The 25,283-nt window shown below is 46.9% G+C and overlaps 1 protein-coding gene across 1 annotated transcript in view; it reads left to right on the forward strand.

The window, feature by feature from the left end:
- The first annotated feature begins 17,316 nt into the window (after nucleotides 1–17,316).
- SMAD3 (SMAD family member 3) overlaps nucleotides 17,317–25,283 on the forward strand; it is a 205,110-nt gene continuing 197,143 nt past the window's right edge. Inside the window, exon 1 of the mRNA XM_030189793.1 lies at nucleotides 17,317–17,598. Within this exon, the coding sequence (XP_030045653.1) occupies nucleotides 17,393–17,598 (206 nt within the window). The 5' untranslated portion in view covers nucleotides 17,317–17,392. The remainder of the gene's footprint in view (nucleotides 17,599–25,283) is intronic.

Below are 25,283 nucleotides of genomic sequence, written 5' to 3' on the forward strand. Positions count from 1 at the left end.
CTTGCTTTAACAACACAAATGTGGAAAGTCTTCCATTAAGGAGGTGGTAGAGTCACAAATGATGACGGAATTCAAAAAGGCGTGGGATGAACACAGAGGATCTCTAATTAGAAAATGGAAGTTATATAAAACCTAACCTTAAATGGCTGAATGTGTGTGGATGTGTCAAGTGACGCTTAGGTGGCGACTCTGGCTGTGATCAACTAGGGCTGATACCTGGCAGACTTGAATGGTCTGTGTCTCATATATGGCAATCTGGTTTAGGATGGGCTGGAAAGGGCTTAGACAGCAACTTCAGTGGCTGGAACATGAGGACAGTGCTGGACAGACTTTTACGGTCTGTGTCCCACAAATGAGAAGACGAATAGACTGGAGTGGGCTTCAACGGCAACTCCAGTAGTTGGAACATAAGGATGGGGCCAGATAGACTTCTGTGGTCTTTGTTCCAGAAACACGAAAGAAAGACCATAATCAAATATATAATATCACACTCGTTGATTTAATGATGAATTGATCATGAGTGTGACTATTGGCAGAGTGGATGGACCGTTCAGGTCTATTTACTGTCACTTACTATATTACTATTAATCCTCTTTGCTACCAGGCTTGTGCACAGACCTCAGCTCTGACATAGGCATGAGAATCAGATGTCACCTGACCTACTGGCGCATGCATGTGGCGATCTCTCAGCACACAGTGCAAGTGAATCGGAGACAAGTCTAACATGTGCGCACCAGAGTGTTCCAACTTCCGTTCCTTCCTTGCCTACAGTGCTGTGGCTCAAATCCAGAGAGAGACTGAGGGAGCTGACTGGAATTTTCTTTTATGTACCATTAAATTTTTACGGGGACGGGTTGGGATGGGTTAAATTCTTGCGGGGATGGGTGGGGATGGGTAAGATTCCAGCAGTGCCGGGCGGGGATGGGTAAGATTTCTGTCCCCGTGCAACTCTCTATTGCAGATTAATACCTTTCAAATATTTGAACGTCTGTATCATATCATCCCTGTTCCTCCTTTCCTCCAGAGTATACATGTTCAGGTCCGCAAGTCTCTCCTCATATGTCTTGTAATGCAAATCCCATACCATTCTCGTAGCTTTTCTTTGCACCGCTTCAATTCTTTTTACATCCTTCGCAAGGTACGGCCTCCAGAACTGAACACAATACTCTAGGTGGGGCCTCACCAACGACTTATACAGGGGCATCAACACCTGTGTTGTAAAAGAGAAGGACCTCGTTCAAATTCTCAGATGCGTAAAGGCATCCTGATGAACTTGTTTCTTCTTCCTTTCTCCTTACATTCCCGAATTCCTCAAGGTTCATTTACTTAATTCCATTATTTAGCCCTCTAGCCAATACTGAGGATGCAGGCGCAGGAATCTTGTCCTTTTCTTCAGATCCTCAGTTGAGGTTGAGTCACAGGCGTCCCTTCTTCCACCTTGTTGGCTGTACCAAGGACTCTGGGGAATGAAAAGGGGCACTTCCCTTCACTGTATATATGTATGCTCAGCCTCAGAGTAATGGTTTCTGGGATTCTACGTGTATATCTGGAACAGGGATGGCTCTGGCAGTCAGGACATGGGCCTTCACCTTTCTAGTAGCAACATGCCAACCACTTGTAGTTCCTTTTCCATTTCCTTCTGTGTGTTGCTGTCTAATGTGGGCCCTGAGTATGAGTCCTACATAGTAGTGGGGACAGAGGGTGTTACAATATGGGAACAGGGTTGAGAGCTGGGCTCTTCTTGGAGTAGCTGCCAACAGGGCCGCCGAGAGACTGGGCCAGACCCAGGACAAGGCCGCCCCCAGGGCCCCGCCCTGCCGCTCCCCGAGGTCACCGCCGCCGCCCCCTCCACCCCCCCCCCTCCGAGGTCACCGTCACTCCCCCCTCCGTCCGCCTCCGGGCCGGGCCCCCTGCATTGAAATCACAGCACCTCTCACCTCCGTATGAAAGCGCTGCAGGCAGCAGGGCAGCAAATCACCTCCCTTCGGCCCTCCTTCCCTCCTTCCCTCCTTGTGTCCTGCCCTCGCGTAAGTTACGTCAGACAAGGGCGGGACACAGGGAGGGAAGGAGGCCTGAAGGGAGACGATCTGCTGCCCTGCTGCCTGCAGCACCTTCACATGGAGATGAGAGGTGCTGTGATTTCAATGCAGGGGGCCCGGCCCGGTGGCAGATGGTCGACGACAGAGGGCGGGTGGGACTGCGGCGCCGGGCCCCCCTTGGAGGCCCAGGCCTGGGGAATTTTGTTCCCCCCTGCCTCCCCCTCTTGGCGGCTATGGCTGCCAACCCCAATCCTGTACTGGAACACCTGTCCCCACTACCATGTAGGAGACTCCATCTCCAGCACCTGATCACAGCTCCAGTAAACGTATCTGTTCCTTCCTTCTCCTACCCTTCCCTGCATCTCCGGGATACAGCCCTTCTCAGAGCTGGCTATTAGCAGACATTAGAAGTGTATCATGTAGGTTGGCGACCTTTCTATCACCCCCATTGTTTGTCTCCTCTTATCACTCCTGTGAGCTCTAGACCAGTGAAATGATTCATATTACTGTTTATTTTAGAGGAATGTCTGGGCATCGTTATGGCTGGTGGACAAGGCGTGACATCAGAGTACAGCTTCCAAGGTCCTTGTCCTCCCCTTTCACTAACAGGTACATGTGAAGTCAGACTTTGCACAATTTTCTTAGCACTGCATGAGGAGACCTATGTGTTTGGGCATGTGAGATGGATTGTTCCTTTGTGACCTCAACTGAGTCATTATAACCTGTCCCCATGTAACCTCCAGTCCACTCAATTTCCTTTCACCATCCCCAATGCAATTCTTTTCTCAATAAATGTCAGTGATTTGTCTCTGGGCTGCCTATTGTTTGCATGTTGACCTTTTGATAGCATAGAGACGCACCTCTGGCCTAGCTTACTCTTTCCAGATCTGCCCCCAGTTGGAACTGATCTCTCTGGGGTTGGAGGCTGCCTGTTGTAGAGCCTGGTCAGGTTTTCCTAGGCCCTGCCCAATCTCCTGGAATCCCTTCTCTGGCCAGTCACTGAGAACAGATGTATTCCCGTCCCAGGAAGAGCTTGGCCAGGAGGAAGGTGCTTTGGCTGTCAAAACTGGACTTTTTCCCATGGGCTGCCATTTTGGGACTGTCTCTTTGCTTGTGATGTGAGCGTACATGGCATGTACAAATGCAGAGATACAAGTGGATATCCGCATTCCCTATCGCAGGTGGATGCACGTTATAACATACAGCTGATCAGGGTGGGGCCATATTTGGATATGCCCAAACATTTAGGCACTTTTTATAGAATTGCCCTCGGCATGTATAATCTATTTCTATGAGATGCACACCTCCTTCAGGTTGAGGAATGTACAGGCTCTGCATACGCTCATTCTTATACATTACCTCATGAGCATGAAAGAGTTTCCTTGTCCATACATTCAGTTTTGCAAGATATTGAAGAAGCCGATCTACAATTCCAAAGTAAGGGAACTGAAAGATGATTGATGGCTTGTATCTTATTCCATGACGTTAAAGCACTTTTCAATATCAGTTTTATTCCCAGGAGCAATGTCTCCAAATGGGCTAGTTTTGCACATACTATGACGGTAATGAACCTCACTCCCAAGCCAAGGAATGCATTCTGCAGTAAGCCTTTTTCAGTGCACTAAACCTACGTTAGTACTTAGTGCCCCTAAGTAAAAGATGGGAAGGGAATTGGGGAGTGTTAATGTTTAATAGGGGTGAGGTTGATGGGGGAGGATTCTGGGTTGGTTCTTTTTGTTTTTTCTTATATTATTTGTTGCATTTGTACCCCATATTTTCCCACCTATTTGCAGGCTCAATGTGGCTTACATAGTACCGTCAAAGGTGATTGCCCAATCGGTTGATAACAAATACAGGTTGTATAATGATCGAATGAGGTACATGTGGAGGATCAGAAGGGATGAGAATTGCGTGATGTCCAGTACGATCATTAGTCATGTTATGTTCCTGGGTGAAGAGGTTTACGTGAGGTCGTTGGGGTAGGCCTTTTTGAAGAGGTTGGTTTTTAGTGATTTCCTGAAGTTCAGGTGGTCATGTATTGTTTTCACAGCTTTTGGGAGGCCATTCCATAGTTGTGCCAGGGGCGTAGCCAGAAAACAGATTTTGGGTGGGCCTAGGCAAGAAGTGGGTGGGCACCAAGTGTTCTCCCCCCCCCCCCCCAACCACCACCAAAATATCAGCCTGCAGGAAAACGCTTCTTTCCATCTTGGCAGTCTGCAGCACGCATGCGCTGAAAATGAATATGAAGTGCTGCTATCGTGGAGAGTAGCATTTTCATTTCCATCAGGTGGAAGTCTTCAGCTGGTGGAGCTTGGGATCCCCACCAGCTACCGCTAAATGTGTGCTACTGTTGGGTGGGCCTGAGCCCTAATTGGGTGGGCCCTGGCCCATCCAGGCCCACCTGTGGCTACGCCACTGAGTTGTGTGCTTATGTAGGAGAAAGTGGATGCGTAAGTTGTTTTGTATTTCAATCCTTTGCAATTTGGGTAGTGTAGGTTTAGGTATGATCTTGATGACCTGACTCTGTTTCTTATTGGTAGATCTAGAAGGTCTATCATGTATCCTGGGACTATGTCGTATATAATTTTATGGACTAAATTGCAGATTTTGAAGATGATCCGTTGTTTGATTGGAATCCAATGCAGCTTTTCTCGAAGGGGTTTGGCACTTTCGAATCGTGTTTTGCTAAATATCAATCTGGCTGCTGTATTTTGGGTGGTCTGGAGTTTTTTTTGTGAGTTCTTTGCATCCCGCGTAGATTCCGTTGCAATAGTCTGCGTGGCTTAAGACCATTGATTGTATTAGGTTTCGAAAGGATTCTGTTGGGAAGAAAGGTTTTAGTCGTTTGAGCTTCCACATTGAATAGAACATTTTCTTTATTACAGAGTTTACTTGGCTCTCGAGAGTAAGGTTGTAGTCCAGTGTGATGTCGAGTATTTTCAAGCTGTCTGAGATGGGGGGGGCTGTGTTCTGCCTTGATCATTTTTGTTACCTAGTAGATAGTATAAAAAAAACTTGAAACTATACTGCAATTTCAATGCCAGTCCTCTGGCTGAAATACATGGAACACATTTCGACTTGGAGCACAGCCCCTGAAACAGTCAACAGTTGTTGCTCATCAGTGATTTGTTGAAACTTACACAAAGAAACAGCACTGGAGATGGAACCTAAGTCTTGCTTTTACAGATCTTCAAAGTGTAATAACATCAGTGCACAGGACCAATTCTGGTCGTCACATCTCAAGAAAGATATAGCGGTATTTGTGACCTGGATTGGCCACTGTTGGAAACAGGATACTGGACTAGATGGACCATTGGTCTGACCCAGTATGGCTATTCTTCTTATGTACAGAGAAGGGCGATGAAAATGATAAGGGGGATGGGACGACTTCCCTAAGAGTAAAGGCTAAAGAGGTTAGGGCTCTTCAGCTTGGAGAAAAGATGGCTGAGGGGAGCTATGATAGAGATCTATAACATATTGCGTGGAGTAGAACAGGTAGACATGCACTGCTTGTTTACTCTTTCCAAAATTACTAGGACTAGGGGGCACATAATGAAGTTACTAAGTAGTACATTTAAAGCAAATTAAACCCTGAATTTTGTTGCCAGAGTTAGCAGTTAGCTTAGCAGGGTTTAAAAAGGTTTTGGATAATTTCCTGAAAGAAAAGTCTATAAGCCATGATTAAGATGGACTTGGGGAAAATCCACTGCTTATTTCTAGGATAGATAAGCAGCATAAAATGTATTGTACTGTTTTGGAATGTTGTCAGGACTTGTGACCTAGATTGGCTATTGTTGGAAACAGGACACTGGGCTTGATGGACCTTCGGTCTGTCCCAGTATGGAAATGCTTATGTTATTATGACCAATACATACATCCAGAGGGTGAAACTGTGATGCTTATCCAAAGGCACAATTGTTAAGGTTATTATAAAACTAATAATTAAGGGGTCCCTTTACTAAGCGCGTTCAGCTCTAATATGCACTTAGAGTGGGAAAAGCAGACTACCATCAAGCATGTTTATTTATTTATTATTGCATTTGTATCCCACATTTTCCCACCTATTTGCAGGCTCAATGTGGCTTACATTATTCCGTCCTGGCGATCGCCATTTCCGGAGTGAGAGATACACGTGGTATTACATTAGAACATGATTGACATAGTAGATTAAACAGTCAGTTATAAAGAGTTCATTATCGGAATTAGAGATAAGGTGGTATTGCGTTAAAGTTCATTCGTGGTAGAGTAGTCTATAGTAGTCCAGTATAGTGAGTTGGGTTTTATCTAGTTCAGGCTTGAGTTTCGTTGACTGGTAGTTAGGCTGTATCGTTAATGCATGTTAATGCATTTTGCAGTATTCGCCTGTTTATTTTTATGTATTTATTGTTTATGTGCAGTAACTTGCATGTGAGCTATTTTTTTTTTTTCAAAATACTTTTTGGAGGGGTGTGCCATGTGCAGAGAATGAGTATGGAAGCGTTAACCAGCTAACCTGTTTACATTAGTGCATGCTGACCAGCTAACGCAGAGTTAACGTGGGAGCATTTACCCCCCTGCAGAGGCCACTAGATCACCAGCAGCGCTCTGGGAATCCGGGCAGAGCCTCTGGGCCCCCTAGAGCCTCTGGACCCTCGGGCATTGCCCAGTTGCCCGAATGGTCAGTCTGCCTCTGGCACCATACATAGAATCTCTGCCTTAGTGCCTCCTAAATAGGACGCAGAAAGGTCGTGTCAACCTTTACATTACAGCATGACCTAAACAAGTGCTACGATAAATCTGGGCTCAGTGCATGGGAAAGTCCAGTGCTAGCATGAGTTAAGTTCAGATTTCAGTGCGCTTTATTTGAAAGGGCACCTGAATTTATATAGTGCATTTCATATGCTGACTTCTCAATGCAGACTGTTACAACTTCTGGGAGACCTACTGTACTTCTGGCCATCTCTGAGAGCAGAACACCAGAGCAGAATTAAGGCATAGGCAAACTAGACATATGCCTAGGGCCCAAATGATTAGGAGGAGCCCTGTCAAATGTGCTAGGTCAACTGAAACCAAGGAAGATTTTTTTTTTTGCCCTGAGAAGTTGCTGATGGAAAGAACAGTGGGGACGTGGGGACCAGAACCATCCCAGAACCACCCCCGGCCTGCAGAGATCTGTCTGTCCCCCCACTCCTGTTGGCAGCAAGAATCGGGAAGCAATGCTTCTTCCCCTGCAGCCACAACCATGCAGGAACCTAAAATAGTAAATAAATCATTCTCAGAGGGTCATTTGGCTAACTGTATGAAATTAGCAATTGTAAAACCACTTCTGAAGAAAGGTTCCATGGATGTGGCAGTACCTAGTAATTATAGACCGATTTCGGTTTTACCCTTTTTGGCTAAAGTAACTGAGAAGGAAGTAGTACTGAGGGATCATCTGTGCTTGTCCCGTGCCTTCTTTATGTTTAAATATATTTTATTGAAGTCACCAAAAGAGATACGGCCAGCAAGAGCACATTCATATGCAGGTCTACCACAATACAAACCAGTTCAATAATGTGACTACAACACAAGATTCCGTGAAATATTCCCTCAACCAACCCCTCAGTCCCTCCTAATCTCTTATTCTCATGATTAACCTATACACTCTATAACCATGGGATCTGAATTATGCAAGTAGTGCAAAGCTACATCTCCAATGTATTCAAAAAAGTAGAACTCACTCTCATCGACAAGGTGGTCAGGTATGCCTGCCATTTTTCAAATAGTTGTTCTTCAAATTAGCGTTGGAAGCAAAAATACATAGTAAAAATTTTTTTAGATACATTAAAAGCAGGAAACCGGCCAAAGAGTCGGTTGGGCCGCTGGACGAAAATGGTGTTAAAGGGGCGATCAAGGAGGACAAAGCCGTAGCGGAGAAATTAAATGAATTCTTTGCTTCGGTCTTCACCGAGGAGGATTTGGGGGGGACACCGGTGCCGGAAAGAATATTTGAAGCGGGGGAGTCGGAGAAACTAAACAAATTCTCTGTAACCTTGGAGGATGTAATGGGTCAGTTCAGCAAGCTGAAGAGTAGTAAATCACCGGGACCTGATGGTATTCATCCCAGAGTATTAATAGAACTAAAAAATGAACTTGCGGAGCTACTGTTAGAAATATGCAATCTGTCCCTAAAATCGAGTGTAGTACCGGAAGACTGGAGGGTAGCCAATGTTACTCCGATTTTTAAGAAGGGTTCCAGAGGAGATCCGGGAAATTATAGACCGGTGAGTCTGACGTCGGTGCCGGGCAAGATGGTGGAGGCTATTATTAAGAATAAAATTGCAGAGCATATACAAAAACATGGACTGATGAGACAAAGTCAGCACGGATTTAGTGAAGGGAAGTCTTGCCTCACCAATCTAATGCATTTTTTTGAGGGGGTAAGCAAACATGTGGACAATGGGGAGCCGGTTGATATTGTATATCTGGATTTTCAGAAGGCGTTTGACAAAGTGCCGCACGAAAGACTCCTGAAGAAATTGCAGAGTCATGGAATCGGAGGTAGGGTATTATTATGGATTAAGAACTGGTTGAAAGATAGGAAGCAGAGAGTAGGATTGCGTGGCCAGTATTCTCAGTGGAGGAGGGTAGTTAGTGGGGTCCCGCAGGGGTCTGTGCTGGGTCCGTTGCTTTTTAATGTATTTATAAATGACCTAGAGATGGGAATAACTAGTGAGGTAATTAAATTCGCCGATGACACAAAATTATTCAGGGTCGTCAAGTCGCAGGAGGAATGTGAACGATTACAGGAGGACCTTGCGAGACTGGGAGAATGGGCGTGCAAGTGGCAGATGAAGTTCAATGTTGACAAGTGCAAAGTGATGCATGTGGGTAAGAGGAACCCGAATTATAGCTACGTCTTGCAAGGTTCCGCGTTAGGAGTTACGGATCAAGAAAGGGATCTGGGTGTCGTCGTCGATGATACGCTGAAACCTTCTGCTCAGTGTGCTGCTGCGGCTAGGAAAGCGAATAGAATGTTGGGTGTTATTAGGAAGGGTATGGAGTCCAGGTGTGTGGATGTTATAATGCCGTTGTATCGCTCCATGGTGCGACCGCACCTGGAGTATTGTGTTCAGTACTGGTCTCCGTATCTCAAAAAAGATATAGTAGAATTAGAAAAGGTACAGCGAAGGGCGACGAAAATGATAGTGGGGATGGGACGACTTTCCTACGAAGAGAGGTTGAGAAGGCTAGGGCTTTTCAGCTTGGAGAAGAGACGGCTGAGGGGAGATATGATAGAAGTGTATAAAATAATGAGTGGAATGGATCGGGTGGATGTGAAGCGACTGTTCACGCTATCCAAAAATACTAGGACTAGAGGGCATGAGTTGAAGCTACAGTGTGGTAAATTTAAAACGAATCGGAGAAAATTTTTCTTCACCCAACGTGTAATTAGACTCTGGAATTCGTTGCCGGAGAACGTGGTACGGGCGGTTAGCTTGACGGAGTTTAAAAAGGGGTTAGATAGATTCCTAAAGGACAAGTCCATAGACCGCTATTAAATGGACTTGGAAAAATTCCGCATTTTTAGGTATAACTTGTCTGGAATGTTTTTACGTTTGGGGAGCGTGCCAGGTGCCCTTGACCTGGATTGGCCACTGTCGGTGACAGGATGCTGGGCTAGATGGACCTTTGGTCTTTCCCAGTATGGCACTACTTATGTACTTATGTACTTCACTCTGGGTCCCCTTACATCTACCGTATGGTGCACCATAAGCAGGAGTTCATAAATCTGATTCCTCCATTGCGTAAGCGTAGGGGGCTGATCTTTGATTCATTGAATCATAATACAACATTTAGCGATTAAGACAGCTTTACGTAAAAATAACTGATACTTGGGTGCCCTCTTCTATATTAGCCATATTATCCAGAAGGCAACATTGCGGGGTCGATTCCCATTGGCGGCCATATAGATGACCAAGTTGCTGCCATGTGGAGGGGCATAATCGAAAGGGATGCCCAAGTTTTGTTGAGGATGTCCTCGCAAAACGTCCTGATGGAGGGGCGGGGAAACCCGTATTATCGAAACAAGATGGACGTCCATCTTTCATTTCGATAATACGGTTTGGGGACGCCCAAATCTTGAAATTTTGGTTGTCCTTAGAGTGGTCGTCCCTAGACTTGGTTGTTTCTGATTTTCGGTGATAATGGAAACGAAGGACGCCCATCTCAGAAACGACCAAATGCAAGCCCTTTGGTTGTGGGAGGAGCCAGCATTTGTAGTGCACTGATCCCCCTGACATGCCAGGACACAACCGGGCACCCTAGGGGGCACTGCAGTGGACTTCATAAAATGCTCCCAGGAACATAGCTCCCTTACTTTGTCTGCTGAGCCCCCCAAACCCCCCTAAAACCCACTACCCGCAACTGTACAACACTACCATAGCCCTTATGGGTGAAGGGGGCACCTAGATGTGGTTACAGTGGGTTCTGGTGGGTTTTGGAGGGCTCGCTGTTTCCTCCACAAACGTAACAGGTAGGGAGGGGGATGGACCTGGGTCCACCTGCCTGAAGTGCACTGCACCCACTAAAACTGCTCCAGGTATCTGCATACTGTTGATGTACCTGAGTATGACACCTGAGGCTGGCAAAAAATATTTTTAAAGATGTTTTTTTTAGGGTGGGAGGGGGTTAGTAACCACTGGGGGAGAAAGGGGAGGTCATCCCCGATTCTATCCGGTGGTCATCTGGTCATTTTGGCCTTTTTGTGCCTTGGTCGCAAGAAAAACACGACTAGGTAAAGTTGTCCAAGTACTCGTCAGGGACGCCCTTTTTTTTCCATTATGGGTTGAGGACGTCCATGTATTAGGCACGCCCAAGTCCCGCCTTCACTATGCCTCTGATACACCCCCTTGAACTTTGGCGACAGAAAGCAGTTGGGTACTTCCAAAATCGGCTGTCGATTATACCAATTTGGCCGACCCTGGGAGAAGGATGCCCATCTTCCGATTTGTGTTGAAAGATGGGCGTCCTTCTCTTTCAAAAATGAGCCCAATAGAGTCCCAGAAGTGATGAACATGGCCACAGTCCCACACACAATGCTTGGATGTTGCATCCAATATGCCACATTTAGGGCATGAGCCATCTGTTGGGAGACCCATGTTGCTTGCTCGGGAAGGATGTACTGTATATACAATAGGCATGCATTAAAAATTTATAATGCAGTTCTTGCAATATTATACTTTCAGCCAATTTTGTCCCCACTTGCAGACGAGTCGAAAAGTCATCTACGTCATAAGCAGTCCATTTATCCAAGACAGTCGACAAATAAGTGGGACCAAAGCCCATGCCTTCTTGAGTTCAGATATAGTCCTTCTCTCATTTCAATACCTGTTGTTGTTGTTGTTGTTGTTTGTATGTGTATGTTTGTGTGTCTGCTTTTTTTTTTTTTGGGGGGGGGGTATGTATATGTGTGTGTTATCTGTTAGATTTGGTTGAGAGACTAATGTGTTAAATGAATATCAGTATGGATTTAGAAAGGATCATAATGTGGAATTTTTAGTTAAAAACTGATACAAGAAAAAGAAATAGAATAAAGTTTTTTGGAAGGTTTTTGCCAGTGATGAAGAGGAAATCTTTTGGATCATTTCAGCTTTATAAATCTGTTGATTTTGAGTTCTTTGAGACTTTTCCTTCCTTTTTTTTTTTTTTTTTTACAAAAAATGTGATTTAGTTATTTTTCATTGAGTGGATTACTTTGTGTTTGTTTATCTCTAGGAATTTTTATTGTTATCCATGAAAGATGAATTAAGGATTGGAATGGATTGAAATATTTGTTACTGTTTGGCTATTTTGGATATTGCTTCTGCAATTGATGTGGTCGAGCATGTTATTTTATTGAAGATACTTTATGATCTGGGTATTCAGTGGTTTGAGTCTTATTTAAAGGGAAGATCTTTTGTAGTCAAAATTTGTGATTCTGTTTCTGATAGTCATACAATTAATCGTGGTGTTCCACAAGTCTCCTTTGTCAGCCTTTTTAATCTGTACATGGCTTAAGTACATAACTACATGCCATACTGGGACAGACCACAGGTCCATCAAGCCCAGTATCCTGTCTCCAACAGTGGCCAATCCAGGTTACAAATACCTGGCACGATCCCAGAAAAGCTCAATACATTTTATGATGCTTATACCAGAAATAAGCAGTGGGGTTTCCCAAGTCAATTTAAGGTTGCTGGACTGTATAGAGAGAGGTGTGACCAGCAGAAGAAAAGAGGTTTTAATGGAGTCCCAAAAGCTGTGAAAACAATCTACGACCATCTAAACTTCAGGAAATCACTAAAAACCAACCTGTTCAAAAAGGCATACCCAACTGACCCAACATAAATGCCTACACTCTGCAACACAGCAAAACCAAAGATCGTACTGGACACCACATAACCTTCCTCTCTACAACCCCATAGCACCAAAACACAAGTACCTTATTCTACCACAACAGGACTTTGTACCTGTCTCCCTACCGGACTGGGCAAACGCCTTCACGGTATTATGTAAACAACATTGAGCCTGCAAATAGGTGGGGAAAATGTGGGATACCAATGTAATAATAGTAATAATAATAATAATAATAATAATTGGTGCGCATCCATTTTGGGTCTGAGACCTTACCGCCAGTCATTGACTTAGCGGTAAGGTCTCACATGGTAACCGTACGGTAATCGGATATGCGAGTAGAATGACGATTACTACTACTACTTATCATTTATCTAGCACTACTACAGTCCAGTTTCTGCCACATGCCAGAAAATAAAAATTATTTTCCGGCGAACGTAGCGGATGTGCGTCAAAAATGGGATTACCGCAAGGTAGCCAGGCAGTAACTCCAAACTGACGCACATTGGGTGCGTATAAGCACCTATGCGGTTTAGTAAAAGGGCCCCAATGTGCGTAAATTCTGGGAACGCCCCATCCATGCCCCCCTTGAAACTACATGCTATAGGAGTTCTGCACTCAGCATTATAGAATACGATGTGCATGTAACTCCCAATTAATGCCGATAATTGGTTGTTAGCAGCCAATTAATGGCGATTGGCTCATTAGTTAATTAAGTTGCATACGCAAATCGGCTATACACATTGACGTACGCATATCTAAAATCCGGGAGGATATGCTCAATGGCCATTTTGAAGCTGGAACTCTGAATCCAACATAGCAGAATGCATTTCTTGCACATTATGCCTGCAAATGTTATTCAGGAGGAAGAGAGTGGGGTTAAATGGGCAGTATTCACAATGGAGAAGGGTAGTTAGTGGGGTTCCTCAGGGGTCAGTGCTAGGACCGCTGCTCTTTAATATATTTATAAATGATTTAGAGATGGGAGTAACTAGTGAGGTAATTAAATATGCTGATGACACAAAGTTATTCGAAGTCGTTAACTCACAACAGGATTGTGAAAAATTACAGAAGGACCTTACGAGACTGGGAGACTGGGCGGCTAAATACTACTACTACTACTTAACATTTTTAGAGCGCTACTAGGGTTACGCAGTGCTGTACAATTTAACAAAGAGAGACAGTCCCTGCTCAAAGAGCTTACAATCTAATAAATGGCAGATGACGTTTAATGTGAGCAAGTGCAAGGTGATCCATGTGGGAAAAAAAGAACCCAAATTATAGCTACATCATGCAAGGTTCCACGTTAGGAGTTATGGACCAAGAAAGGGATCTGGGTGTCGTCATAGATAATACACTGAAACCTTCTGCTCAGTGTGCTGCTGTGGCTAGGAAAGTGAATAGAATGTTGGGTATTATTAGGAAAGGTATGGAGAACAGATGTGAGGATGTTATAATGCCGTTGTATCGCTCCATGGTGCCACCGCACCTTGAGTATTGTGCTCAATTCTGGTCGCCGCATCTCAAGAAAGATATAGTAGAATTGGAAAGGGTGCAGCGAAGGGCGACAAAAATGATAGCGGGGATGGGACGACTTCCCTATGAAGAAAGACTAAGGAGGCTAGGGCTTTTCAGCTTGGAGAAGAGACGGCTGAGGGGAGACATGATAGAGGTATATAAAATAATGAGTGGAGCGGAACAGGTGGATGTGAAGCATCTGTTCACGCTTTCCAAAAATACTAGGACTAGGGGGCACGCGATGAAACTACAGTGTAGTAAATTTAAAACAAATCAGAGAAACATATTCTTCACCTAACGCGTAATTAAACTCTGGAATTTGTTGCCAGAGAATGTAGTGAAGGTGGTTAGCTTGGTAGAGTTTAAAAAGGGGTTGGACGGTTTCCTAAAGGACAAGTCCATAGACCGCTACTAAATGGACTTGGGAAAAATCCACAATTTCGGGAATAACTTGTATAAAATGTTTGTACGTTTGGGTAGCTTGCCAGGTGCTCTTGACCTGGATTGGCCGCTGTTGGGGACAGGATGCTGGGCTCGATGGACCTTTGGTCTTTTCCCAGTGTGGCATTACTTATGTACCTATGGCTCATTAAAAAAACAAGATTTTAGCATTTTCTTTTTCTTGCATAGTTGGTGTATCAGCTAATTTCTGACAGCAAGTAAAGGTACTGAGTTGGGTGCTCTCATAGTGTTTCTGGGGGAAAAAGCTTCACAAGTCAAAGATTGTGAATTCCAACCAAAAGCACCAAGGGGTCCTTTTACTCAGGTGCGCCAAAACATGGCCTGCGCTGATGTAGATGCGTGTATTGGATGCGCGCAGGTCTATTTCTCAGTGCACCTGCAAAAAAGGCCTTTTTTTTTAGCCAAAAATGGCCGTGCACCAGAAAATTTCCAGGGCATGTAGAAAATTAAATTACTGCCGGGGCCATGTGGTAGCCGGGCAGTAATTCAAAATTGACGCACGTAGGATGTGTGTACGCACCTACGCGGCTTAGTAAAAGGGCCCCCCAAATGGTGTAATATAATATTTTTGTAACTATTTGTGTTTCCTTGATATCTGCACAAACCCATACTTTACAAATGAGTTTTCACACACAGCCGAGGTTCTCAGTCTGAATCTCACCCCTTTTAGACTGGCCAAGCGTTCTATGGCTCTACAGTTCTCTAAAACAGTATAGCGCCTGATGAATTTGTCAACTTGTCAGTTGTACGTGCAGGACAACGTGCTGGGACGTCAGACTCTGAACTGGATTGAACAGCTATCAACTACAGCACGGCCACGGAGGCCAAAGAAGAACTTTAAAGACGTTGGGTCAGCTGGCGGGGGTTGGGGTCCCCCGCCAGCTGAAGAAATATCTTTAAAGGCGGCAAGTAGACCTCGGCTGGCGGGGGGTAGGGTCCCCCACCAGCAAAGGTAAGCAACGGCAGCGGGGGAGGGTTGGTGGCGGGGGGAGGCTGGAGAGTCGTTGGTGGGGGTATCTGGCAATGGCGGGGAGGGGGTTCTGACAATGGCGGCAGCGGCAGGGGGGGTTGTTGGGGGGGGCTAAAATGTGCCCCCTCCCTCTGGCTCTGGCCCCCCCTACCGCCGGAGTCCAGATACGCCCCTGGTAGAGGTTTGGCGTTTTCGTATCTCGTTTTTCCAAAAATAAGTCTGGCTACGGTGTTTTGAGCGGTTTGGAGTTTCTTTATGATTTGTTCTTTGCATCCTGCATAGATTGCATTACAATAGTCTAGGTGGCTTAGAGTCATTGATTGTACCAGGTTGTGGAATGTTGCCCTCGGGAAGAAAGGTTTTATTCGTTTGAGTTTCCACATTGATTGGAACATTTTCTTTGCTGTAGTTTTCGATTAGGTTTCTAGTGTGAGGTTTCAGTCGATGGTAACTCCAAGAATTTTTAGGCTGTCAGGTGGGGGGAAGAGGGGTTGGTGGTTCGGAGGCGAGAATAGGGGAGGGCAGACTTATATGGTCTGTGCCAGAGCCGGTGATGGGAGGCGGGACAGGTGGTTGGGAGGCGGGAAAAACTGCTTGGCATACTTATACGGTCTGTGCCCTGAGAGAGACAGGTACAAATCAAGGTAAGGTATACACATAAGTTTATCTTGGGCAGACTGGATGGACCATGCAGGTCTTTTTCTGCCGTCATCTACTATGTCAGAAACAGGGAGGGTATAGTCTGGGGTGTTGATATTGTTGGGTTTGTTCGTGTTATATTGGGATGTGAGGATGAGACAGTGTGTTTTCTCTGCGTTTAGTTTTACTTGGAATGCATCCGCCCATGAGTTCATGATTTGCAGGCTGAGTTTGGTTTCATTGGTGATTTCTGTTGGGTCGTGTTTGAAGGGGATGTATATCATGGCATCATCTGCTTATATGTAGGGGTTAAGTCCTTGTTTGGATAGGGATGTGGCTAGTGGGGTTATCATTAGGTTGAAGAGGATCGGTGACAGTGGTGATCCTTGGGGTAGACTGCAGTCTGTATTCCATGGTGATGATATGTTCGAATTTGATTTAAGTTGATAGGTTCTGGTGGTTAGGAAGTCCTTGATTCAGCTGAGTACACTTCCACCAATCCCGAAGTAAGATGTTTAGTAGTATTTTATGGTTAACCATATGGAACGCGCTTGACATGTCGAATTGTAGGAAAAGTAGGCTTTTGCCTGCTGCAATTTCTTGTTTGGATTTGGTTAGGAGGGTAATTAGTACTGTTTCGGTGCATTAATTGGCTTGATATCCTACTAAATTGCATGTGCAAATGGGGGAGACGCATATACAATTTTTGGCGACCTTTATAGAATCAGGGGGATATTGGTGATCTATTGTATGCCTAATGCTGAGAACCTGGCTGACTAGGCCTGGTGGTTGGGAAGCATTATTTTTGGGTTGTCTGATGTGCCAGCTATCTTTACAGTTTTGATTAACCCAGTCTATGTAGCGGTGCAAATGTTGGGCATCAAAGTCTTCCAGCCCTTTCCCCTGCAAATAAGCTGGGAAACTCGTGTCAGGACCTGTGAGTAAGACCTGGCAGCAGCAGAAGCATCTTGTGGAGGAGGGTTTGGGGAGGAAGGAGGAGAGGAAGGTGCTACTGATGCCTTTTCTGCAGTTACTACATCCATCCCACACACAGACGGACTCCCCCGGCGGACGGATCCTCGGCCTGCGCGTGCGGCACCGCGTCAAGGAACTTTCCTCCTCATAACTGCTAAGTAACTAGACGAGAGAAAAAAATCCCCAAAGCCAAAGAGACTTGAAGGCAAAGGCAGAGTGTTCCTTCCATACAGGTAACGTCCGTTGTGTATCGGCCGTGGGCGAGCCGAGGCGGCGGGAAAGGGGCGGACTAGGTTTCCTGGCGGAAGCTTACGTACTCCTCTTGAGCGAGAAGCCGCGCCGCGCGCGCGCCGACTCCGAGTCAGTGGATTCGCCAGAAGTTGTGGCCGGCGGCGGCGGGGGAAGTTTTGTGCGTCTGGCGACCCCCCAGCCCAGCATGTCTTCCATCCTGCCCTTCACCCCGCCGATCGTCAAGAGGCTCCTGGGCTGGAAGAAGGGCGAACAGAACGGTCAGGAGGAGAAATGGTGCGAGAAGGCGGTGAAGAGTCTGGTGAAGAAGCTGAAGAAGACGGGTCAGTTGGACGAACTGGAGAAAGCCGTCACCACCCAGAGCATCAACACCAAGTGCATCACCATCCCCAGGTAGGGCGGAAGGCTAGCTCTTATTCTGCACGCTCGCGGGTGGGCATCCTGTGCCGTGCATGCATGTGGATATCCTGTACTGTGCACGCTTGCGGGTGGATATCTCGTGCTTTGCACACTCGCGGGTGGTTATCCTGTACAGTGCACACTTGTGAGTGGGTATTTACTGCACACACTCATGGGTATGCCGTACTGTGCACACTCGCGGGTACTTATCCTGTACAGTGCACACTTGTGAGTGGGTATTTACTGTGCACACTTGCGGGTGGATATCTTGTGCCTTGCACGCTCGCAGGTGGGTATGCTGTACTGTGCACACTTTTGGGTGGGCATCCCGTGCTGTGCATGCATGTGGATATCCTGTACCGTGCACTCTTGCGGGTGGATATCTCGTGCCTTGCACGCTCGCGGGTGGGTATGCCGTACTGTGCACACTCGCGGGTGGTTATCCTGTACAGTGCACGCTCGCGGGTGGGTACTTACTGCGCACACTCATGGGTATGCCGTACAGTGCACACTTGCGGGTGGATATCTTGTACCTTGCACGCTCACAGGTGGGTATGCTGTACAGTGCACACTTGCGGGTGGGTATTTACTGTGCACACTTGCGGGTGGGCATCCTGTGCCGTGCATGCATGTGCATATCCTGTACTGTGCACTCTTGCGGGTGGATATCTTGTACCTTGCACGCTCACAGGTGGGTATGCTGTACTGTGCACACTTGCGGGTGGGTATTTACTGTGCACACTTGCGGGTGGGCATCCTGTGCCGTGCATGCATGTGCATATCCTGTACTGTGCACTCTTGCGGGTGGATATCTTGTACCTTGCACGCTCACAGGTGGGTATGCTGTACAGTGCACACTTGCGGGTGGGTATTTACTGTGCACACTTGCGGGTGGGCATCCTGTGCCGTGCATGCATGTGCATATCCTGTACTGTGCACTCTTGCGGGTGGATATCTCGTGCCTTGCACGCTCGCAGGTGGGTATGCTGTACTGTGCACACTTGCGGGTGGGTATTTACTGTGCACACTTGCGGGTGGGCATCCTGTGCCGTGCATGCATGTGCATATCCTGTACTGTGCACTCTTGCGGGTGGATATCTCGTGCCTTGCACACACGCGGGTGGCTATCCTTTACACTTGCGGGTGGGCATCCTGTGCCGTGCATGCATGTGCATATCCTGTACTGTGCACTCTTGCGGGTGGATATCTTGTACCTTGCACGCTCACAGGTGGGTATGCTGTACAGTGCACACTTGCGGGTGGGTATTTACTGTGCACACTTGCGGGTGGGCATCCTGTGCCGTGCATGCATGTGCATATCCTGTACTGTGCACTCTTGCGGGTGGATATCTTGTACCTTGCACGCTCACAGGTGGGTATGCTGTACTGTGCACACTTGCGGGTGGGTATTTACTGTGCACACTTGCGGGTGGGCATCCTGTGCCGTGCATGCATGTGCATATCCTGTACTGTGCACTCTTGCGGGTGGATATCTTGTACCTTGCACGCTCACAGGTGGGTATGCTGTACAGTGCACACTTGCGGGTGGGTATTTACTGTGCACACTTGCGGGTGGGCATCCTGTGCCGTGCATGCATGTGCATATCCTGTACTGTGCACTCTTGCGGGTGGATATCTCGTGCCTTGCACGCTCGCAGGTGGGTATGCTGTACTGTGCACACTTGCGGGTGGGTATTTACTGTGCACACTTGCGGGTGGGCATCCTGTGCCGTGCATGCATGTGCATATCCTGTACTGTGCACTCTTGCGGGTGGATATCTTGTACCTTGCACGCTCACAGGTGGGTATGCTGTACAGTGCACACTTGCGGGTGGGTATTTACTGTGCACACTTGCGGGTGGGCATCCTGTGCCGTGCATGCATGTGCATATCCTGTACTGTGCACTCTTGCGGGTGGATATCTCGTGCCTTGCACACACGCGGGTGGCTATCCTTTACACTTTCGGGTGGGCATCCCATGTCGTGCATGCATGTGGATATCCTGTACCGTGCACTCTTGCGGGTGGATATCTTGTGCCTTGCACGCTTGCGGGTCGGCATCCCGTACTGTGCACACTTGCGGGTGGGCATCCTGTGCCGTGCATGCATGTGGATATCCTGTACCGTGCACTCTTGCGGGTGGATACTACATAAGTACATAAGTAGTGCCATACTGGGAAAGACCAAAGGTCCATCTAGCCCAGCATCCTGTCACCGACAGTGGCCAATCCAGGTCAAGGGCACCTGGCACGCTCCCCAAACGTAAAAACATTCCAGACAAGTTATACCTAAAAATGCGGAATTTTTCCAAGTCCATTTAATAGCGGTCTATGGACTTGTCCTTTAGGAATCTATCTAACCCCTTTTTAAACTCCGTCAAGCTAACCGCCCGTACCACGTTCTCCGGCAACGAATTCCAGAGTCTAATTACACGTTGGGTGAAGAAACATTTTCTCCGATTCGTTTTAAATTTACCACACTGTAGCTTCAACTCATGCCCTCTAGTCCTAGTATTTTTGGATAGCGTGAACAGTCGCTTCACATCCACCCGATCCATTCCACTCATTATTTTATACACTTCTATCATATCTCCCCTCAGCCGTCTCTTCTCCAAGCTGAAAAGCCCTAGCCTTCTCAGCCTCTCTTCATAGGAAAGTCGTCCCATCCCCACTATCATTTTCGTCGCCCTTCGCTGTACCTTTTCCAATTCTACTATATCTTTTTTGAGATACGGAGACCAGTACTGAACACAATACTCCAGGTGCGGTCGCACCATGGAGCGATACAACGGCATTATAACATCCGCACACCTGGACTCCATACCCTTCCTAATAACACCCAACATTCTATTCGCTTTCCTAGCCGCAGCAGCACACTGAGCAGAAGGTTTCAGCGTATCATCGACGACGACACCCAGATCCCTTTCTTGATCCGTAACTCCTAACGCGGAACCTTGCAAGACGTAGCTATAATTCGGGTTCCTCTTACCCACATGCATCACTTTGCACTTGTCAACATTGAACTTCATCTGCCACTTGCACGTCCGTTCTCCCAGTCTCGCAAGGTCCTCCTGTAATCGTTCACATTCCTCCTGCGACTTGACGACCCTGAATAATTTTGTGTCATCGGCGAATTTAATTACCTCACTAGTTATTCCCATCTCTAGGTCATTTATAAATACATTAAAAAGCAACGGACCCAGCACAGACCCCTGCGGGACCCCACTAACTACCCTCCTCCACTGAGAATACTGGCCACGCAATCCTACTCTCTGCTTCCTATCTTTCAACCAGTTCTTAATCCATAATAATACCCTACCTCCGATTCCATGACTCTGCAATTTCTTCAGGAGTCTTTCGTGCGGCACTTTGTCAAACGCCTTCTGAAAATCCAGATATACAATATCAACCGGCTCCCCATTGTCCACATGTTTGCTTACCCCCTCAAAAAAATGCATTAGATTGGTGAGGCAAGACTTCCATTGCACGCTCGCGGGTGGGTACTTACTGCGCACACTCATGGGTATGCCGTACTGTGCACACTCGCAGGTGGGCATCCTGTGCCGTGCATGCATGTGGATATCCTGTACCGTGCACTCTTGCGGGTGGATATCTCGTGCCTTGCACGCTCGCGGGTGGGTACTTACTGCGCACACTCATGGGTATGCCGTACTGTGCACACTCGCAGGTGGGCATCCCGTGCCGTGCATGCATGTGGATATCCTGTACCGTGCACTCTTGCGGGTGGATATCTTGTGCCTTGCACGCTCGCGGGTGGGTATTCCATACTGTGCACACTCGCGGGTGGGCATCCCGTGCCGTGCATGCATGTGGATATCCTGTACCGTGCACTCTTGCGGGTGGATATCTCGTGCTTTGCACACTCGCGGGTGGTTATCCTGTACTGTGCACACTTGCAGGTGGATATCTCGTGCCTTGCACGCTCGCGGGTGGGTACTTACTGCGCACACTCATGAGTATGCCGTACTGTGCACACTCGCGGGTGGGCATCCCGTACTGTGCACACTTTCGGGTGGGCATCCCGTGCTGTGCATGCTTGTGGATATCCTGTACTGTGCACATTCGCAGGTGGTTATCCTGTACAGTGCACACTTGCAGGTGGGTATTTACTGCGCACACTTGCGGGTGGGCATCCTGTGCCGTGCATGCATGTGGATATCCTGTACCGTGCACTCTTGCGGGTGGATATCTTGTGCCTTGCACGCTTGCGGGTTGGCATCCCGTACTGTGCACACTCGCAGGTGGGCATCCCGTACTGTGCACACTTTCGGGTGGGCATCCCGTGCTGTGCATGCATGTGGATATCCTGTACCATGCACTCTTGTGGGTGGATATCTCGTGCTTTGCACACACGCGGGTGGCTATCCTTTACACTTTCGGATGGGCATCCCATGTCGTGCATGCATGTGGTTATCATGTACTGTGCACACACGCGGGTGGCTATCCTTTACTGTGCATTCTTGCGGGTGGGTATCTCGTGCTGTGCACGCTCGCGGGTGGCTATCCTTCACTGTGCACACTCGTGGGTATGCTGTGCTGTGCACAGTCGCTGGTGGTTATCCTGTGCTGTGCATTACCTGTACTGTGCATTCTTGCGGGTGGGCATCCCATGTACGTCTGCTCCACAGTGCACACTGGCAGGTGGGCATCCCGTGCCGTGCACACGTGATCACAGAGCCCCCATGGCAAAGGCAGTGCTGGAGTGCACACAGCTGTTCATTGGCTGCCAAGGTGTCTGTAGAAGCAGAGGGTGCAGAAAAGCAGTTGCATGGCCCGAGTGTTTTGAATGCAAACGTTACTTTTAGCGCCTTCACCTTGATACGACCAGTCCAAGCTTAACTTGCCTGTGCCCGGACTCCAGGCTTTAACTTGTGCTCAGACAGGTTTGCAGGACATTAAGGATCCAGCTTAAGTTGCTGCCCTCTTGCTTTGCAGCTAGGATAGGCAGGATTTGAGGGGGAGGTCATAGAAGGAAAATAAGACAAAGAAAAGAAACTAAGATGATGCCCTTTTTTATTGGACTAACTTAATACGTTTTTTTTCATTAGCTTTCGAAGGAAACCCTAATATGAAGAACAAGGGTTACCTTGGAAAGCTAATGAAAAAATTTATTGTTAGTCCAATAAAAAAAAAAGGCATCATCTTATTTTGTTTTCTCTGTTTTATTTTATTTCTACTGATTTTACTTAAAAGTGGACTAACAGGGCTACCTCATCACTCGCGTCATTATTCTGAAACTCTCTTAACCCTGGGTTTTATCTCCGCATCATCTTCTCTCTTCCTTCTCTACTTGTGGCTTGAGATAAAATCTTTTTAACTGTTACTCAGGTTGCTTTTGAGATTTAACAGTCTGTGCATAATACTTGCTGCCATTAAAGTTCATTTCAGTTCTCTTCTTCCATGAAAAAGGTGGGTTGGGTTTCTGGCAGAAAGCATGCATTTTGTACCATTTCTATAGGCCACCCATGCGGGGGTCGTACTCTGCATCTTGTTCTACCTGGTGAGTCATTTCAACACCCGATTACAAATATTGATTTTCACTCCTTGCCCTGAGCTGAGCAGACCATGAATCACAATCATTTGAGGTATCCGCTTCCCAACTTAAAATACCTACTTAAGTACAGCTACCTGCAACTAGAGAATGACAGGAGGGGGCAGGGACAGGGACAGGGACAGAGCCCACAGGGATGGGGACAAACTTTGACCCTGTGTCATTCTGTACCTGCAACTTAAAAATCTTCAGAACATTAATCCTGATGTTTCAGCACTGAAATGGTGTTTCCTTCAGATTTTCAGACTTTTCTGCTGGACAGACGAATTACGTTCTAAAACTCAACCTTTAATCAGGTTTTTTTTACATGAAATTTTTTACCTACTGACCCTCCCCACAACCCCCCACCCCACTACTATCCATGGTTTCACCGTGGCCTTTCCTATCTTAAAGAGACAAGCGTGAAGGGCAGGATGAATCTGGAAGAAGACTTGTATTTCAGCTGCTTTGCACATAATAAGAACTTGGGATCCCTTTTACTAAGCCGCTGCAAAAAGTGACCTGCGGCACTGTGAATGCGTCTTTTGGATGCGTGCCGGGCCGTTTTTACCATGTTCTGGAAAAAAGGGCCTTTTTTTAAGGGTACAGATATCACTGGACAAAATTTCAGCGAAAGTAGAACAAAGTATAATACTAGTAATAAGCTGAAATAAGCTTTAACCCAATCACTTAAAAGTATGTGGTATCAAGTTAGCAACTTTCTTTTTTCTTCTGTTTGGAGTGGTGAAAAAGAGTTCAATAGTCACCGCGTGGCAGAAGAATAATAAATGCACTCAGTACCCGCGTATCTTTGACTCCGTTTTTATCATTGGTCAAAAAAACTCCACTGTGTGTAAGTAAGGGGCTATAAATAAGGTTGAATATAACCAGTGAAGAATAGTCTGAATCGTGTTGCTTGACTGTTGCTTAAACGTACGTGCAGGACATCAGACTCACAGAAACATAGTAAACATAGTAGATGACGGCAGAAAAAGACCTGCATGGTCCATCCAGTCTGCCCAAGAAGATAAATTCATAAGTGCTACTTTTTTATTTGTACTGTCCTCTTCAGTGCACAGACCGTATAAGTCTGGCCAGCCCTATCCCTGCCTCCCAACCACCAGCTCTGGCACAGACCCTATAAGTCTGCCCAGCACTATCCCCGCCGCCCAACCACCAGCCCCGGCACAGACCGTATAAGTCTGCCCAGCACTATCCCTGCCTCCCACCACTGGCTCTGGCACAGACCGTATAAGTCTGCCCACCACTAGCCCCGCCTCCCAACCACCAGCTCTGCCACCTATTCTAGGCTAAGCTCCTGAGGATCCCTTCCTTCTGCACAGGATTCCTTTATGTTTATCCCACGCATGTTTGAATTCCGTTACCGTTCCGTTAGAGAAGCCTGCACAGCCGCGTTGCTGATCTGCAAGGACAGGCTTCTACATGGAATGTTGCTAGTGGAATAGCAACATTCCATGTAGAATCTCCAATAGTAGCAACATTCCATGTAGAATCTCCAATAGGGAAAGGAAAATGAGACTTGATATACCGCCTTTCTGAGATTTTTGCAATTACATTCAAAGCGGTTTACATATATTCAGGTACTTATTTTGTACCAGGGACAATGGTGGGTTAAGTGACTTGCCCAGAGTCACAAGGAGCTGCAGTGGGAATCAAACCCAGTTCCCCAGAATCAGAGTCCGCTGCACTAACCACTAGGCTACTCCTCCACTAGTAACATTCCATGTAGAAGCCTGCCCTTACAGATCACCAATGCGGCCGCGCAGGCTTCTGTTTCTGTGAGAAACAGAAGCCTGCCCTTACGCGGCCACACAGGCTTCTGTTTCTGTGAGTTTGACATCCTGCACGTAAACAGAAGCCTGTGCGGCCGCGTCGTTGATCTGCAAGGGCAGAAACAGAAGCCTGCGTGGCTACGTTGCTGATCTGCAAGGGCAAGCTTCTGTTTCTGTGACGTCAGACTCACAGAAACAGAAGCCTGCCCTTGTGGATCAGCAACGTGGACGTGCAGGCTTCTGTTTCTTTTTTTTTAAGGGACCAGAAAATATACATGCGGCAAAATAAAAACCAGCGTGCGTCTGTTTTTGGCCTGACACCCTTACTGTCACCCA

Source organism: Microcaecilia unicolor, chromosome 1 (assembly GCF_901765095.1).
Source record: "Microcaecilia unicolor chromosome 1, aMicUni1.1, whole genome shotgun sequence".
In the NCBI taxonomy this organism is placed as follows: Eukaryota; Metazoa; Chordata; class Amphibia; order Gymnophiona; family Siphonopidae; genus Microcaecilia; species Microcaecilia unicolor.